At 42.7% G+C, this 19,200-nt stretch overlaps 2 protein-coding genes and 1 long non-coding RNA gene across 3 annotated transcripts in view; 1 reads left to right on the top strand and 2 right to left on the bottom strand.

Annotated features, from left to right (window-relative positions):
• The window catches only part of slc67a1 (solute carrier family 67 member 1), a 132,435-nt gene that overhangs the window by 104,692 nt on the left and 8,543 nt on the right, over positions 1-19,200 (top strand). The window lies entirely within an intron of this gene.
• On the bottom strand, positions 1,443-17,558 carry LOC144684772 (uncharacterized). Its single transcript, XR_013577566.1, has 2 exons — positions 14,355-17,558; positions 1,443-1,769 (listed from the first exon to the last, which is right to left on the bottom strand). It is a non-coding gene; the product is annotated as an uncharacterized LOC144684772 (long non-coding RNA).
• phlda2 (pleckstrin homology-like domain, family A, member 2) lies at positions 2,993-3,648 on the bottom strand. The gene has a single exon (XM_078548975.1). The coding sequence runs from the start codon at positions 3,442-3,444 to the stop codon at positions 3,034-3,036; it is 411 nt and encodes a 136-aa protein (XP_078405101.1). The 5' UTR covers positions 3,445-3,648; the 3' UTR covers positions 2,993-3,033.

Below are 19,200 nucleotides of genomic sequence, written 5' to 3'. Positions count from 1 at the left end.
TGTGGTTTATTATCAGTGATTTTAAACCTAAAGACTGAATGATGATGTTTAAAATAGCCTTTTTAGTTCAAAAAGTTAATCAACATCCTTCCTCTGCTTTGCCAAAATGACCATTCTTCAAGACCTTAAGGCAATGAAAAACAAAAATGGGAGAGTGCAGAATCACAGCTATATACTATTGTTGCTCTTTCTTTTGCAATGAAATAAAAGGAAATATCACAGATTGCATCAAACATGCCTGCTTACAGGCAGACTGCAGTCACTATCTCAGTTTGCCATAGAAGCATTCCCCCTCGCAAGACTATCATCCCTCACCTGCAGCACAAAAAAATGTGAACAAAGCTGTTCATTTGGTAGTTATAGTTTCAGTATTATTCCCAAGCAGAAAATAGATTAAGTGCTCAATGATTGCGCATGGTCCTAGGATTGCAGCTTGGATATCCATGATTATCTCCCAACAGAATTTGTCCAGTATTATCTTAACTTTAGAATCAGGTTAGGACAATTATAATTATTATGTTTTTTAGTTATATTCTGCTGGAGAATGGCACCGCACCCATATATTTAGTTTGTTCTTGCAGCATAGGAATTATAGAACGAATGGTCCTGTCCATACTTGTCTGTTCACCATCTGAAATTTGAATCAAGCAAGCTCTGCAAGCAATTAAAACAGGTTGCACAGAGTCGGTAAGACCCATCACTCCCAAAAATTACAACAGCTTGGTGTCGCTGTGTTATTTCCATTGTTCAGGAAAATTCCCTCAATGGTGGATCTAGATGAGGACAGTTGTCCTCAGTGTGCCTGGGCTAGGCTCACTACTATCTAGTGCCCTCCTGATGGAAACGGTGCAACCGCAGACATGAAGAGGTCTCAGCTGTAATGTTTGCCAAAGTCAACATTCTCCTTGCGCACACGCTGGGCTAAATACTGGAGGCCAGGTAGTGCCTGTGGAGTCATATCCCAGTGAGAATTAGTGCTCTCAGGAGAACGGGGTAGGGGGAGCACTGGGGGAGAGAACTGTACACTCAGTTGTTGCCTCTGGTTTTTCTTCCTAGAAGGAAGTGACCAATCCATCCATGGGTGTCGCACCTGTGGTCCCAGAGCCATAAACAGCTGCCGCTTCTCAAAAACCAGACAACTCAGTCCTGTTTGTGCTTAGATTTCTTATTTGCTGATATGTCTGGTTTGAATTTAATTGGTCTGGAGAATTGGAAGAGCTATTTGGTGACTAAATCATAAATTAAGTCATCAAGGTCTATTGTATCAGCAATCTCAGCCTACCATTAATTGACTTAAAATTTAATATGTAGCTCTAAGACATCATGGTATGCACTTCTGTAGTATGCAAAGCCTCATTTGGAGACTGTACCTTGAAGTAATGAGTGAAAAAACATTTGTCACCCTGCTTTATGTAAGTGCGAAGATGAAAAGAAAAGAAAGATTTAAGCTTTTTTTAAAAACTTTAATAAATATGCAAAATTAGATTTCAAAATAATTTATGTGAAAAGTTGATGCAAACATAAAAGTTCTTGGGTGCGGCAAGATAAATAAATAGAGAAGCTGTTTTACAGCCAGCCTTCTTTGGGCTCCCTTCAGCCTGGCTTTGGATCCTGGGTCTCCACTGGCTCTGTATGCAGCAGCAGCTTGGATCGATTTGGCAGAAGCAGCTCAGAGGATGAAACTGTGTTCATTTTGAATCACTCCGAATCCCTTAGGTTTCCTTCGTCCACATCCTCAGTCAGATTCTTTCCATGATCAATTTGCCTGTCTGGAAAGAGAAGACATTAAAGTCAGTGACCACAGCATTTTCTAACATTCAGCACCACAAGCTATTTTAAAATATTTAATATTAGCAAATAAAGCCCAGCATGTTAGCTTTCGCATTCATTGAAGAGACTCTCGAATGTATATGAAGTGGAAGCTAGCAAAGAACTGGTCAGTCGTCGAATTGTGAGGAGAAAAATCCTAACAGATGGTGAATTAGTTTACTTTCATATTTCTCAGATTAACCAATTGAGCACACGTGGACTTTCCCTGATCCTCTTCCTTTCCACTCCTATCCTGAAGCCACTGACTCATTCTGATGTCATTGCAAAAAGAAGTGGACAGCCACCTCCTCTCTGATTAACGTTTTTACACGAAGCAGCCAAGGTGGTCATGGTAACAGATCATGGGCGAAGCTTCACGGTTCAGCCTGATCTCATCATCGCCCAATGTCCAGACACATGGCATAGGATGGCAAGTAAGATTGGCTGATTCTTCCCATGGTTCACAGCCTCATTTGCTGCCACTTTTAACTACCCTGGTTGAGATCCACTGGTTGACAGCACAAGCCTGGGATCTTCCTGGTATATCAGCTGAATACCAAGCAGCAGGTTAAAATTTTAACTCAGAGCGGTGACACGTGTCAGCATCGAGTTCCCTTATAAGCGCACAATTAGCCAGGCCACCGTCCGGGGCTTTGGTGGGGGGGGGCTCCTGGTTTAGGGAACACCGACCTTAGCTCGGGATGGGTGACTGGCGCTCCCAGTGTGACAGGAAAGTCTTAAAGGCTCTCAGAATCGGTGGCCGAAGGTTGGCGCCGCTGACAACATTTAAACTGCTCCAGGAATTCCGGACTCCACGTGTCAGGATGGCGGAGCGAAACTTCGCCAGAAACTTTAGAAATGATTTTCTTTTTTTAAAAAAAAATCTAAATCAAAGTCCCGGTGACCAGACTGTCGGAAACACCCGCCAATTGGACAAGAATCAGCTTTCTACGTGGTTTGTCATGTTCTGGCTGCCCGGGAACCCTCTCGCAGCTCTTAGTCAGGCTTTAGCTCGCACGAAGTTACTAACAATTTGGAATATTTCCCAACTGGATCAGATCCGAGAAACGGCGCCGGGGGTGGGGGTGGGAAGGAAGACAAGGGTTCCAGTCCGGATAGAAACAGAGAGACTGGAAGGAGAATTGAATATAAGATGTGAGAATATTGAATTGCTTTTGGCTCCTGTCCTTACCTGTAGAGCAAGGGGGAGGTGGTGGGGGTGGTTTAAGGTGACCTTCCCAACACCTTCTCCTGTTGGTCCGGAGACGGAGTCTCACTCTCCTGTCGGGATTTGAAGCTCTGAATGGCTTTTCTGTTCTTGAATTCAATGAGAGCCATGGTGATGGCCGAATTCCAGCAGCTCTCCCCCAGGCACCTGAAGTCCATCTCCTTGTTGTCGGTGGTCACCACGGTGAAGTAGATGTATTTGCCGGTTCTCTCCACACAGTCCACCGTCCGGATCTGATGCAGAGCCAGCTCCTTCCTCCGGGAGCGCCTCTGGCAATCCGGGAAGAGCCCGACACTGTCCTGGGTCAGGACACAGTACTTCTTCTTCCAGAGCTGGAGCAGGTTATCGCTTCTCTTCTCCAGCACTCCCTCTTTGATCACTTGGGCGCCATCTGTATTCTTCTTCATTCTGAGGGCTTCTGCTTCCAGTCTTGGTTGTGAAAAGAAAGAGCCGACACAAGGTAGCGACCCGTTTTAAACGAGCTGAAGTTGCTGCCCCGCCGCCGGCTGCGCCCAGACTGAAGAATGACTGAGTCTTCCCTGTGATAAAAGCCGCTCCGGATCCACCCATTTCCTGCCTCACCCACTGAGGATGTGAACTCCAGACTGGAGGAGGGGTTGATCCAGTCCCACTCGAGGATCAAAGCGCTTTGGGAAAGGAGTCAAATGACAGGATCTGATGCAAGCGTTTCCTTTGCTTTTCAAATTGAAATTTGTTCAAACAGCAAAAAAGGAGGGGGCGAGACTGCACCTACTTGGGAAGATCTGCTTTGGTTACAGTGTTGAGTGTTTGGGAATTTTTCTTCAAATTGATTTTGATGAATCATAGAATGGTTACAGCATTCGAAGGAGGCTATTCGGCCCATCATGCTTCTCCCAGCTGTTAGAACCAGCTTTCTAAAATGTCCCACTACTCTATCAGTCCCCGTAGCTATTAACATTTTTCCATCTTCAAATATTTATCCAAATTCCCTTTTGAAATTGACTATTGAGTCTGGTGCCCACCTTTTCAGGCAGTGCATTCAGAATATAACTCACTTTCCCCCTAATATCACCTCTGATTATTTTATTAATTAAATCCGTGTCTTCTGTATATTGACACTTCTGCCACTGAAAATAGTTTTTCCGTATTTATCAAAACTCTTCATGATTTTGCCTCTAGCAAATTCCCCTTTAACCTTCTCCACTCGATGAAGATCAAAGTCTATGACTCTACTCTAATCCCAGTTTCTTCAATCTCTCCAATCTTTCATCCCTGCACCTTTCTAGTAAATCTCCTCTACCTCTTCTCCAGCACCTTGAACATCCTTCCTAAAGTATGGTGCCCAGAAATAGCAATAATACCCTAGCTGAGGCCTAATCAGTGTTTTATAAATGGTTATAACTTTATACATTTGTACTTTGCCTCCATTTATAAAGCCAAAGACTCTGGGCGGAAGCTTCCCAGATTTGCACTAAGCGCAGTAACAGGCGTGAAAAACGATGTTTTACCCGCAGGCCACAATGGCAGTGTTTTTCACCGTATCATCCGCTTCCCACCTCATTAATTATGCAGCCACAGGAAACGCGCTGTCTCGCTGGCGGGCAGCCACTGAATCGCCCGCCAAGCTGTTACCACACTGTTTCCTCACTCCGGGTGCCATATCTAAACTGCAGCTGTGCACACAGTTTTCAATGTTTGCAGCCCAGGACTGCTCCAGTGAAAGCCAAGAAGAGTTCAGTGACCCATCATCGGAATGGCTTTTAGAGGCCCTCTGTGATGTCCTCCATCCCCACTCTGGCTGCAGGAGGTCCAACAATCTCACCAATCCAGTTTGGGAGGGGGTGGCAGTAGTGGTCAGTGCCAACACTGCACAGAAAAGGTTGGCCATCCAGTGCAGATAGAGGATGAACGATCTCATCCGTGCTGCCAGGGTAAGGCAACCATCTCATCACTCTAAACTCACACACTCACAAGGCCATCACACATTCATCTCACTCACCGCCAGCTCAAGAGACATCACCACTCACTTTCTCACACAAATTCTCACATCTCCATCTGGCCTCATCTCCTCCGGCGGCTGCCTCCTCAGCCCTCACCATCTTGAGGCCATTAGCACAGATCAACATGTGTCTCCACACACACTTTGGGATCTCCCCCTTCCCCAGTTCAGCCCTCGCTCTGCAGCCTTTTCCCTTGCCTGAGGCTACTTCTACCCCTTCACCAAGCAAGCCCTAGCCCTGCAGCTGTTGAAAAGCCACCCCCACCTTATGGCTGGTCTAGTAGGTAGACACCTGCCCTTGAGCCCCCCGCTCTTGCCAGAATTAGATTCTGGAAAGTAAGTTCTTGGCAATATAACCTAAATAGTACAATTTCAAAGGATGTTGCAGGAACAGAAAGACCTGAGGGTATGTACACAAAGCCTTTGAAAATGGCAGGACAAATTGAGAAAGTTGTTAAAAATACATACAGAGGGCGGAATTGTCCGGTCCTGTTGGTGGCGAGTGTCATGGCGGGTGTGAGTGGACAAGATGGTAAGAAGGCCAAAAATCGGCTTTACGCTGTTGTGAACCCAGTTTGTGATCGTCCACTCTGCCCGTAAGTGGTGGGTCATGTTTCCCTCCGTCACACATCAGAAACTTAATTTCAATACTTAAGCATATTATAAGCCCTGCTCACCTGAATCATCCCCACGCTGGATTATCCAGCATGTCAGCATCATTGCACACCAACGTGTTTCACAACTGCACATGTTCAACGTGCACTGACAAGCTGCACTTCGCTCGGGACTTCAAGTAATGTGGTGCTCCCTGCGAAGCCTGGCATTGATGACCGCGAGTGTTGGCCGATACAAGCTAGGCAAACAAATCTCGAATTCCCGAGCAAAGTGCGGGCATGGCTGAGGGAGTAGCAGCAGCACCAAGGAGGCACCTATGGGATGGTGCGTAATACAGCAATCAGTCCCTATTCTGGCAATGCATTAATATTTCCCTGATGGTGCAGGGGCCTCTCACTGTGTCAGGAGCCTAGCAGTTCAGTGGAATTCACTTCAATTCACTGTGGCAGGTCTGAGATGTGATGGCATTCTCAGGTCTCTCTAAGCAGAAGGCATGCCATTGCAGACACTTCACAGAGACTGATGTCTCCACTAATGTTATACCCCCTGCACTGGCAACTACTCCCCTCCTAACACAGGCGCCTTCTTGGCGCCGCTGCTGCTCCTGTTACTGGCCCCTCAGCCATGCTCACACTACGAAGGGGACCAGCAGCCATGTCCATGCAGAACAGACCTCTCAATGCTGAAACCAAGCTACCAGCCCTAATTGGATGGGGCTCTCGGAAGCAGCTTCTTAATTATTTGCCTCCGGGAAGATAGTGCTCAATGCACCACCACAACCACTTCCAGTTTCTTGATCTGGAATTGAGCCCGACATTGGGATTGTGAAAACTCCAGCCCCATGGCTCTACCTGACATTTGTGGAGAGAATGCCTGTTGCAAGTTTCATAAAAGGCAGAAAAACACACGTGCACAGACACATGCACGTGTGTGCACGCATGTGCATGTACGTGTGTGTGCGCATGTGTGGGCATGCATGTGTGTGTGGGCATGTGCACACACACACGTGTGCATACACATATGTGTGCACGCGCACACATATATACGCACGCACACACACATACACACACACGCGTGCACACACACACGTGCAGGCACGAAGATTTTTCAATAAGAATTGACCAGGAGCACTTGTTCTTGCCGAAGTCTGGCTTCCCGCAATTTTGGAGTGGGTGGGTGCTCACAATGTTGCTCAAAACGGATAGGAGCCTCACTAATGTCTGCAGATCAGGGTACTGTGATGTACATAGGATCTTGATACTATTTTCATGCCCCACAGTGAAGCCACTTGATGCCAGTGCCTCCCTAGGATCACTGAGCTCCAAAGAGCTCACTAATATTCAAATAAGGACAGACAGCAAAAAAGTTTCAGGGAACTGGCAAAGTTCAAAAGGTGAATCGAATCACTGACAGATGAGCCCCACAGACTCAAAAAGCACACAGGCATGCAGGCATATACACAGAAACCCAGTTGAGGCTCCATTAGATGCATCCCAAAACCTTGACTAAATAAATGTCTCGTTTAAACGAACAGGAAGTTCAGTGGTCAGGAATTTGTAATAATGAAGTCATATTGTGTAATCTGATTATTTTGATGAGAAAATCACCAAGACCTAATACTTTGCACCTGAAGATCCTGACAAAAGCTCAGGAAGAGATAGCAAAGGCTCTAACTATAATTTCTCAAAAGTTTTTCAAATGGCACGCTGCACTAGGGGCCTGGAAAATGTTAAAAAAGACATCACTGAAAAAGGATAGAGGGATAAACCAGGAAATTCTAGGTCAGTCTCATTTGTAAAGTTTATAATAGAGGATGAGTAGTATATTTGGAGAAATATGAGGGACATTCATGTGTATTTCTAAAAGGAAGGTCATGATTGACTAATAGTTTTTATGAAATAAAAAAGATAAATCAAGTAAATTCTGTGGATGTGATTTCATGTGCGTGTACAAAAACATTTGGTAAGGAACCACAAAGGACACTCATAGCACATGGAATGAAGAGAGATAGGTCATGAGGATTGAGAGGTTGTTGGAGGGCAGAAAAGGAAATTGCTCAGGCTGTAAGGATGTGGTGAATGATGTTTCACTGTTACATTTGTTAGGGCTTCTGTTATTTACAATATACATCTGTGCTTAGGAACTCAAGAAACAACATTGAAATTTTCTGACACCAAAATGGGGGTATGGTAATTTGTGATGAGAATTGAGAAAATGCAGATTATATATAATGGGCAAGTGAGTGACAGATGAAGGTGAATGTTGAAAAACATGAAAGAAAGAACGTTAATTTCCTATAACATTTTACCATATCCTCAGAAAATCCCAAAGTACTTTACAACTAATTGTGACATTTTCTTAAAAGGGAAAATAACAGCTTAATTTGTACACGAGGTCCTCCATATACCAAGGCTGCACAAACAGCAAATGAGTAAATGACCATTTTTGATGGTATTGAGAAGGTTTTGTTGTCCAGAACAGCAGAAAAGCTCCCTATTCTTCTTTCAGTTGCCATATGGAATCTTTTAAGTCTACAGGATGTTGGTTTAATGTTTCATCTGAAAACCACCACCACCAACAGTGCTCCACGCCCTTAAGTATTGCACAGTAATGTCAGCTTGGATTATATATTCAAATTCGGAAGTATGAATGGAACTCTGAACCTTCTGACTCAGAGGTAAGGGAGAGCTATCAACTGAGCAGTTTGGAAGTTAGAATGAGGAAGGAATATATACTTTAAATGGTAAGAATATAAAGGGAGCAGCAAGCAGAAAGACACATGCACCGGCTAATACAAAGTAAAGCACATGTAGATAAGGCTATAAAAGACAAACCAATTCCTTGGTTTTGCATCTCGAGCGGTGGAATATAAAAGCAAGTGTTGGTCTTAACCTTAATTAGCTGGAGCATTAGGTACAGTTTTAGACACACTATGCCAATAGTATATAAAAGTAATTGAAAAAGTGCAGGGTAAGAATTTATAATAATCATAAAAAGAACTAAAGTGTATTGGATAATAACTTTGGGTCTATTTTATAATCCAGAATGGAAAGGGTTAATCGGGATGCTGGCTTTATTGATTGTACAAGGGAATCCGCTAGTTTAGCATTGCTGTGCTTTCTTTTATGATAGGGTTTTATATATAGAGCATATTTTAGGTGCGTGAAATCATAACTTTTCACCTGAAAAACAGAATGGCCCAGATTCTTGCAATATCAAGATTTACTGGCCACCTAAGACCTTAAATCTCACCGACTACATGCCAATCTTGCCATTGCTAGCTTCTTCCAAATTTTGTCATTTTTAAATGAAAATAGGCTGCAGTGAGTATAGCAGTGAATCAGATACTCAGTGCTGATTTGAACTGACGTGATGGCAGCTTCACCATCCAGGCTGCGGGAGGGTCTCAACAAATAGATTTGATCTACACCTTTCACTCAAAGGGTGGTAGCAATGTGGAACTTAGTCTCACAAAAAGAAGCTGATGTTAACTCAATTAATAATTTTATATCTGGGATCACTAGAATCTTTTCTAGCCAGGGGTATTAAGGGATATGTAGCCAATGTGGGTGGATGGAGTAAGAATGCAGATCAGACATCATCTCATTGAATGGGAAACAGGCTCCAGGAAGTGAATGGCGTATTCCTGTTCTTACGTTCATATAATGACTTCAAACTCTAGTATCTCTCTTTGAGCTCAAACTTTTGTCTGTTTCACTGCTTTGTGATCTACAAATTCAGGCTTCTCTATGTTACCGCATTTTAAATTATTAATAATTTAAGAATGAAATAATACTTTTATTTTTGTGAATTACAAGAATTACAATGAACCAAGCAAGCTAACCTTCAATTTTTAACTTACTGAGAATTACTGGTGTCATGTCCAGTACAGGCATGAAAATATTACAAACTTTAAAGCTATATATTTAAAAGTGGACACCAAAAGCTTTTTAAGATGGCTGTAAGTTATCATGTGATTTAGCAGTACTCAGCTCCAGACAGTCCTGAAACCCAAGCAAATATCTAAAAAATGGACAATCACAGCCACTTGTGGGATTCAACTACAGGAATCCTCTGCTTTTACAGGACCTCCACTCCAGCTAAAGCATCAATTCATCTAAGACAGGTTTGTTCAACCTTTTCATGCGAGAGACCACATTTCCATTTTTTTCTCACTCAAGAGGCCAATGAGCAAATTTCAGAAAGACAAGGTTTGGTACAATATTAAACATGAATTTTTTTAAAAAGCTGAGGTATGAAGAAAAGAAACTACTTACTGAGCAAAAATAAAACAATGTCAAAGCAATAAATTTTTTTTTACAAATGAGTAATTAATAAAGATGACCATTAGAGTGCGAGAAGGTGGGAGTGTGTGTGTCTGGCTCACTCCCAGCCTCAGGGTGCTCACTCACTCACCCTCATTGCGTGAGTGGTTGTGAATATGTGTTGATGTGTGGAGGTGAGGGTGAGGATGAGTGAGAAGCCTGAGACTGTGGGCAGAATTTTACGAGTTGGCGAGCGGGGGTGGGGCCCACTCGCCGATGCATAAAATGACGCACGGTGAGGTGGGGGGGGGGATCTCCCAACGTCACCGCGCCCGATTTAAATTTCCAGGAAGGCGGGAGCGCAGCGAAATCAGCTGCGCGCCTGCCGACCTGTCAATGGCCAATTGAGGCCATTGACAGGGTCAATTAAGTAATTAAAGGACCTGCCCGTCCAACCTTAAGGTTGGCAGGCAGGCCAGGAGCCCCGGTGGGAACTAGAAAAAACATGAAACCTCATCCTTGGGCGGGACGAGGTTTCATGTAGGCTTTAAAAAATTTTAATAAAGATATTGTAAAAATTATGGACATGTCCCAACTCATGTGACATTGTCACATAAAGGGACTTGTAAGGGAAATTTTATTTTTCTGTTTTTATCTTTTTTACATGTAGCAGCACTTAGCCTCAGGGAGATGAGTGCACTCTTTCATGTGCATGCGTGAAAGAGTGCACTCTCGATTTTGGGAACCCCCCCGCCCACACAGGAAGCACATAGCACTTCTGTGTGGACGTCACGCTGGGTGGGCCTTAATTGGCCTGCCCACGTAAAATGGCGGCGTGCCTCCAATCGGGGGAGCCGATTGGAAGCGCGCCTGTATACGCCAGCCCATCAACTTCCCCCCCCGATGGGGGGAAAATTCAGCCCTGTGAGTGAGTGAGCTAGATGCACACTCACTCGCTCTCTCACACACTCTCTCATACTCTCTCCCTCTCATGTTATGGCACAGCAGTTGGTAAAGCGGAGTTATTTAAAAATTCTAGAAGGAAACTTAAAACAACTGTCATAACCTATATTTTTATTTTTGTATGTTTGAGATGCAGCTCTATATTCAGGAATCAGACCACCAGTTCTCAAGAGGTTTTATATCAAAATACATGGGACATTTATCAATTTACACAAGCTAAATATATATACATAGCTAAATATATACACATAACTACAAATATATACACATAGCACATTACTACTATCATAACTTTTAACAAATTCCCAAACTATTCTCCATTAAGGAAACAGCAAACCATAGACTTTCAGCAGACACCAAAGCATTTTCACCTTACAAATTCAAAATGAGGTTCCTTTCACTTTGGTTCCTGTGGAGACAGTTGTAGGCTTACAGCTGCTTTGATCTTACACTGCCTCTGCCCTGCACACACAAAACTGCTGTCTGTTATACCCAACACAGTTCATTGAATGTAAATTCTCATTGTATCACCAGCCCCTTTGAACTCCACATCTTCTAACAATAAAACTCCTTTCATAGTACCAATTTTATTAGTAAAATAAACATATTGCTTGGTCTCTGCTAGCTAGGTGCCAGATTTCACCACACTTCTTGAATGCTCTATTCAAAAAAAATGCAAATGCACTCTACCTCTTTTACATCTCAAAACTGGTACACATTAAAGCACACAGACTAACTGGCTTTAATCCAATTACGACCCACCCACAGACCAAACCTCTATTTTAAAATAAAAATATTTTCCAATAATATTATAGACATTAATAGCTTCATGACACTCACACATACACTCTCTCCCTCACACACTCACTGTCACACACTCTCTCTCTCACACACACCCAGTGAAAGCATCTCTCCCCCCCAGCCCTGCAGCCAGAGTCTCCCCTGGGTCCCACCGCCAGTCACTACCCCCCAGGCTGTCTCTCCCTAACCCCAGAAGCCACTCTCTCTCACACACACTCTGTCTCTCATACACACTGTCTCTCTCTCTTACACCCACAACCCTCATCTCTTCCAACACCCTCCCACCCCCCATCCCACTTCCTTGCCCTTCAGCCAGTTTCTCCCCACTGGGCGCTACAGCCAGTCTCTCTCCTCCAACGTCAGCCTGTCTCTCCCACCACCTCAGGCCCTGCAGTCAGTCCCTCTCTGTCTCTCCCAGCACAGTGGCTCCCTAGGCCAACTAGAGAGGAATGGCCTATTGGCCAGGTGTTGGACAAGCAGATCTAAGGAAACGACAGGCCTGCTGTGAAAGAGACTGAAATCATTCCAAGTTGTAATCATTTTTTTTTCTTCCTCTGTATCTAATCTTTGTGTACGTGACAGTGTGTGTAAGAATGTTTTAAACCTCCAGGCAAGTATGTGATAATAAGTAATCTTTTTTATTTTAAAATTCACAAAAGCTTGCTGCTGGAATTCATTTAAATTGGGGCAATTCGCTCTCAGGGTAGGAAAACACACTAAGTTCACACATTAAAACACTTTATCATGGAAAACAATAAATTATCTAAACTCTGACTGTGGCACTGGATTTGAATGTGTTTGAAAATTTCAAATCTTTGTGCACAGTAAAAAGGAAGAACTTGCATTATATAGTATCTTTCATGACCACAGCACATCCCAAATTGCTTTACAGCTGATTAAGTACTTTCCTTTGTTGCATAATCAATGCTACAAAGTAGAAATGCAGCAGCCAATTAGAGCACAGCAAGCACCCACAAACAGCATGAGGTAATGACCAGATCTTTTCTGGTGTTCGTTGAAGGGCAGATATAAGACACCAAGGAGAGCTACCCTGCTCTTCTCAAAGTAATGTCATGGTATACTTTAAGTCCACCTGAGAGAGCAGGCAGGGCCTCTGTTTAAAGTCTCATCCTAAAGACAACACTTCCAATAGCGCAGCATTCATGCTGACAAATTAAGCTGACTTTCCTCTGAGTAGCAAAATATGTTTTCAGATATATGTATATCCATTTAATCATAACTGATTGAAACAATCAGGAATTAATAAGTAAATTAGAGCTTTTAAAACAGGTAATTTTGCTATGTTTGTGGCTTAATGAGGATAACTAGGGAAAAAATAGAATTTAAATTCTGTAAACAGTCTCATAAATTGAATGGACATAAGGTATATTAAAATTAAAATTGCAGGTGCAGGAAATGGATACACAAAAATCCTAATTGATGTTTGAAATGGCAATACATTTTTAACAACTGGGAGGTTAAACCTAGTCTTGGAGCAATAATTCATAGAATTGCCAGCTCATTTGGCCTACTATTTTTAGGTTCCTTGGGAGTGAAGTAAAAACTGACATTTATGGAGAATCATAATCACTATTGATTTTAATGGGGGCAGAACTTTGAGAATTGCCTGCTGATTTCTTTCAGCAAATGTAACAGTGGTATAATTAATGGCACGTCACTTATTCTGAAGTTTCCTCTTTGCTCTGCACTGTTCAAAGATTTCCATGACATAGATGCTTCTGTATGTTTAAACACAGGGATGTGTAGTCATGCCCAAATCGGCAGGCCTCAATGTAATCTGGTCCAATTCAGCAGGCCTGAGCCTCCAAGTTATATTTAGAACCATCACAGATCATCTGGATAACAATGTTGTTTTACACAGAACAGAGTTAGAATATGGAATTTTCTGCCACAAACTGTTGTTGAAGCAGAGTTTATAAATTCTTTTGAAATAGATAGCTGCTTTAAAAAGGTATAGGCTTAAGTAAGAGAGGACGATTAGGCTAGATTCACGTGGAGGAAGACCAGCAAACAGCTGATGGGTGAGGTGGCCTGTTTCTGTGCTCTTACATGCTGTGATTCTATCGATTTTTCAGAAGTGTGGGCTGAGATGAACTGAATCAGTGAGTAGTCAGCGCTTCTGGCTGTAGTTTACCGCAATAAAGTAGGGAGGGGAGTCCAGCAACGTTCACATAAATTGGCAATGGATTTTTTAGCTCTGAGCTAGTTAGTGATTAATGTAAAAGCAAGAATAAAATTCCCCCATTGGAATCATTGCAACAGCAGATTTCCACAGGTTTGAAACTTCCTGCCATCTTAGTAACCAGTTTTGTCAGTTCTCAGGTGTATGTGGGGAGTGACATGTAAAAACTCGATTTCTGTTATCCAGAAATTCCCCAAGTTTTCTCCCTTTTTCTTCTTCAGACCAAACCCCTTGCTGGGTAAGATTCCACAGGCATTAGAGGCTCTCTCTGATCAATCCAGCAGGGTAAAAGAACTCACATTTATTAAGTTCTCTTTACATTCTTATGAAGTTATTTTGAAATGTAGTCACTATGGTAATGTAGACAGTGAAGAATCAGAAGGCTATTTAAACATGGGATGTATTTGGTCTCAGCGCAATTCTGACATTAAAACATTTGTGATTCTTGTAGGAAAAATAGTTATTACATTGTCTTGAAATATTCAGTACCTTTATCTTGTTCTTTGTTTATCCATCCCTTCTGCAGTCCACCTCTTCTTGATACATAGCAAAATGCACACACACACATACTGACAGAGGCACAGATGATAGACATATTCAGCCAGCCAACTTGTGGCATGAGGCAGAATTTTGTTTTCAATTTCAACCTGTCTAAGCCACACACACTGGAAGAATTCTGACTCAATCCCCGGCAGGGTAACCTCGATTTTTTTGTTGTCATGTGCGAACGATTTGAAGTGCGCGGGCTCTTTAAATTTTTTTTTGCATGGCGGTGCAAACATGGTAACTTAAAGGGGCTAATTTCTGTGTTGGAGGTTTTGGGTTGTGTGGTAAAGTGGAGTGCTATGTACCTTTAAAAGAATGTAGCTAATGACCATGTGACTGTATTGACCAATAACTACACAGCACGGGCTACTTTGGTAACTGTAAGTCTAGAGTTAGAGGTGATTGAAGAAGCACACGTGGTGTTTGTGCTCTGTTCTTAGTTCCAATAAACCACCAGTGTTTGTTCAGTTAATCGATCTCTCTGCCTGTATTGTTTCAAGCACCAACTAATGTGTTAATATTAAGGATGCAGCTAGCATTCGCCGGACAAAGCGAACCTGATAACCAAAAACATAAAAGGTTGTTGCATGGCCATACAGTTAGAGCGAAGTAATCTTGATCCCTGGTCTGTCTTGAGTTAGATCACCTTAACTGGGGCAAGAGTAAGATTATGGTAAATGGCCACAGGGAAACATCAGCCAGGGTTCCTGTTCCTAATTACTATCCAGAAAGTGTGTGGGGTGGGTAGAGTATTATCATGTGAGGATGTTAATAGATTTAATCATGGTGCCCCTATTGGTTGAATAGCATGCTGGTATTCACTGCCCAACTGTTAGGTCTGCCACTTCCAAGGTTTACACAATGAAAAATGGATATTTGCTTGAGATACTGGAGGTTGCCTAAGTTCCCATGGAACCGTATCCTAGCAATGGGTCAGTGCTTTCAACATGCTGAAGAGACCAATGGGAAAATAAAAGTGTAAAGAGGAAAAGATAGTCAAGTGCAGGCAAATCATGCAGAGCCAGCCTGTCCCTGATTTGTTACAACAGCATTAGTTGTTGTGCAGGTGTGTCTAGAGTTTGCTACACAACGAGGCTGGGAAGGCACAATGCGTAAGAAATAATCCCAACCACAGACACCTCCAATCCCCAACAGGAAAGATGTCCAATTGTTTAATGAGTGATTGGGCATTTCATCACATGGCTTTGGGAGAGGACCTCGAATAGTGAGTCACAGCCCCTACTTTACTGAGACTGCTCAGATACTCTGTGCCATTGGAGCTGTTGAGAAATTTGACAACTCTCAGTTAACTTATTAATACAATCAGCTTGTAACAAGAGCATAAGACTTCCATAACTGAATTGTAAAAGTTCGGCCACCTCTCTCCCACAGCCAGTCTCTAACACTCCACCATCTCTCCAGCTCCCACATCAGTCACCATCTCTCCAGCTCCCACATCTGTTGCCATCTTACATACCTGTTACTGTCTCTCTTGAACGTGATCCTATCCCTTTGAATCCCAGAACCTGGGAAACCTGGGCCAACCTTTCCTGGCCTCTCACTATGGCTTTTTTTTGGTCAGCTGCGTGCCTGACAAATCTGGAAATCCATGTGTCTCTGAACCAAGCTACTGAAAAATTCACATATGTAGAACTTTTCTTCTTTTGATACAGAGTGCACACTCTCTCTCCCCATTGAGACACAAACCAATTGATTGATTCCATACAGTTTTGAGACAGGTTGGTGGGGCCAATGTTTAATATCCCCCTGCCAAGTATTCTTAGCTATTACTGGAGATTGATCAGTAAAACCCACACAATACTGAGCAATGTTCCAGCTAGGACTGTATTAGGGATATTGGCTTACAGAGTTATTTGGAGCTGATAGTAAGAAGAATTCCAGTGACAAGTCTACCCCTCCTGTCTCTCATTATTAGGCTAGACCACTAGTCAGTCAGTAAAAGTGCTCTGGGGTAGCACATGATTAGCTAATCCAGGCATTGGATTACATGTTTTTTGACTCCAAGCAGACCTGGCAGTGCTAAACCCTCTGGGTTTAGTGGCTAGTTGTGGGCTGACCGGCTAGCTGCAGACTGACTGACTGCCTGGTGTTGAATTGAACATCTGTCTGATCCCAGTTCCAGGATTCGCCCTCCTGCTTCAGTCTGTTTCCTCATCAGGAGCTGTAGGTTTATACTTAAGCTGCATGTTAAATTTGTGCTTCTTATTAATCTTAAAATTGCTGCTGCTTTACTTTGTTTAAATATGCATAGATAACTTATCATACAGCTAAGTATATCTGCAAATATCTCTCAAGACCCTTCCCATATTATCAGAAAATTCTGGGAATTCACCACAGATCAGTCAGCAACTTTAAAGAGAAAAGACAGGTTAAGAGGGTGTGGTTTTGGGTGTGCACTCTTCATCATATTGTTCATTACTTTTCTGTTGCCTCACGCTTGATGAATAGTTAGATGATTATGCACCAGGATTGGCTATACCAGTCCTGACTGAATCAGGATGGTTAACAGTATCAACCAAGCCAGTAAAGGGTGTGAAACAAAGGTATGTACCCAAGGAGTGTAAAGGGAGGACTCTCAGTTGGTCTATTAACTTCAAACAATGACAGGCAGCAGATCATTCAGGTCAGAACATAGGCCACTCAACATCCTCTGTTTAGTCAGCTTCTTTATTCTTTCCTCTATTCCTCCCTACAACAAACATTCATTACAAAGGCTGAACAGACAAAAGTTTCAAACCTTTTGCCTCACCCAAACTCCTACCTCTTGTTTTACTAGTCAGTGCATATTGAGTCTCCACAGGAAGATTCATTCTGATTCCTCAAAGCTTTTAATTCATGGCTCAAAACCAGGATATTAAGTAGGTCAGACTGAGCTCTGCAGATCCCCAATATAATAAAATACTGCAGATGCCGGAGGTCTGAAATAAAAACAAAGTGCTGGAAAAACTCAGCACATCTGGCAGCATCTGTGGAGAAAGAAAAAGAGTTAATGTTTCGAGTCCAATATGACTCTTCTTCGGACTTCCAAAGAAGTTAAAGGTTTGCTGCGGGAAAGAGAGAAAAAAGATGGAACAAAAAGAAAATGATGAAAGGAACTTTGGTTGCCCTTGTTGAGTTGCTAATGGTTAAGCTAAACTTCCATGTTTTAACTTGAGAACTGGAGCTGAGGTTTCTCAATGACACAGTTGATAAACTGTGGAACTCAGCCACACCAAAAGAATTCTCACAGATTCATAAAGAATAGCTGATACCAAGTATTGCTTTCACTCTTGGTGTTACCCACTGCTTTGTGGAATCCACCAAGATTGAGGCAAGCACACTCTGTACTGAGTTAGCTGAGGTAGTCATAGGGGTGCTACAATTGGCCTCAGCACCTCTGGTTATAGAAAAGAGGTAAAACAGCCTGATTCTACCCCATATCACTATCCAGTGACAACCAATAGAAAATGTGAAAGGTCAGCATCAGATTTGACTGTGATGTCCTCCATGATCAAACAGCCTAAGAATAACGATGGTTTTGGCTAATACACAAAGAATAATCATTTGGGTAAGGTCCTGGTTTTCTGCCAGCGCATGTAAAATTGTATCCCACAAAAGCAATGGGTACCAGCAGGAGAGAAAAAGTACTTGACACCAGCTATCCTTTATAAAGTCTGAGAATGCTTGGGCTAATTGGAGCTGTCTGACTGGGCAACTCAGCCCAATTCACTCTTCAGGTCTTCACAGGTATAGTATAGCAATCTCATTTGCAAAGCTAATTCATTCTGCCCCATCTCTGAGCCTGTACAGAGCTCCAGGCAAACTGTGAACAAGCAATCAAGTGAGATTCCAGCCTTGTTCACATTGACACACCGCTATTGCAGAGCAAGTTGCAGTTTATCTGAAGTGTTTGTGGGTTAGCGCCCAATAGCGTGATTTAGGGGTCCTATTTGCTGGCTTAGGGTACCTGTTAATGAGACATGCTAAACTACAAGACTTAGAAAAGTTGACAACTCAAAAACATACAACTGAAACACAGCTTTGGAGAAAAGCCTGTCACCAAGGCCACTGTTTTAAAGTGACTGAAGTGCTGCGGCAGCTCTCACATCACAGCTGTTCTACTGCTAGGCAGCTGACTTGGTTCAGCAGATAATAAAACCTGGGTATTTACAGCTTGATCTTGGGAATGTGATTGCAGCATATCTGTAACACTGATGCCAAACTAAACATTGATAGCATCGAAAATGCCATGGAGGATGAAGGATATCTATGTGAGTTAGCAGACCCGTAGCTCACTATATCTAAACAGCCTGAGACAGCAATAAACAGCAATTAGAATTTGAGTTGAAAACAGAAAGTGCTATAAATATTCAGCAGGTCTAGCAGCATTCAGTAAGGGGAAATAGTGGTGAACTGGTAGTGTCACTGGACTAATAATCCAGAGCCAGGCTAATGCTGGTATTTTTGTTTTTGTTCTAGATTTCAAGCATCCGCAGTATTTTGCTTTTAATGCTCTGGGGACATGGGCTCAAATCATACCACAGCAGCTAGAGGAATTTAAATTCAATTAATAAAAGCTGGAAGGAATTAAAATCTAATCTCAGTTATAGTAACCATGAAAATATCCTAATGGATGTCTGGGCTTTCAACATCCACTAAGCTTGTTGAAGCAGCTGTGCCCAGAGAAGACATTGTTTGATTGACAGCTCAGGATCTCTGATTTCTGCTGTCAATTTCACAATATTTGATTACACAAGTTAAGTGGTTTTAAGGGTTTGTGGTTTTTGTT

Source organism: Cetorhinus maximus, chromosome 9, assembly GCF_964194155.1.
Source record: "Cetorhinus maximus chromosome 9, sCetMax3.hap1.1, whole genome shotgun sequence".
NCBI lineage: Eukaryota > Metazoa > Chordata > Chondrichthyes > Lamniformes > Cetorhinidae > Cetorhinus > Cetorhinus maximus.
The sequence above is the reverse complement of the archived record's forward strand: the minus strand, read 5'-3'. Positions and strand labels throughout refer to the sequence as shown.

What these genes read in the sequence shown, in the direction of transcription:
- phlda2 (XM_078548975.1), bottom strand. Translation starts at nt 3,444, where the DNA reads ATGAAGAAGAATACAGATGGCGCCCAAGTGATCAAAGAGGGAGTGCTG.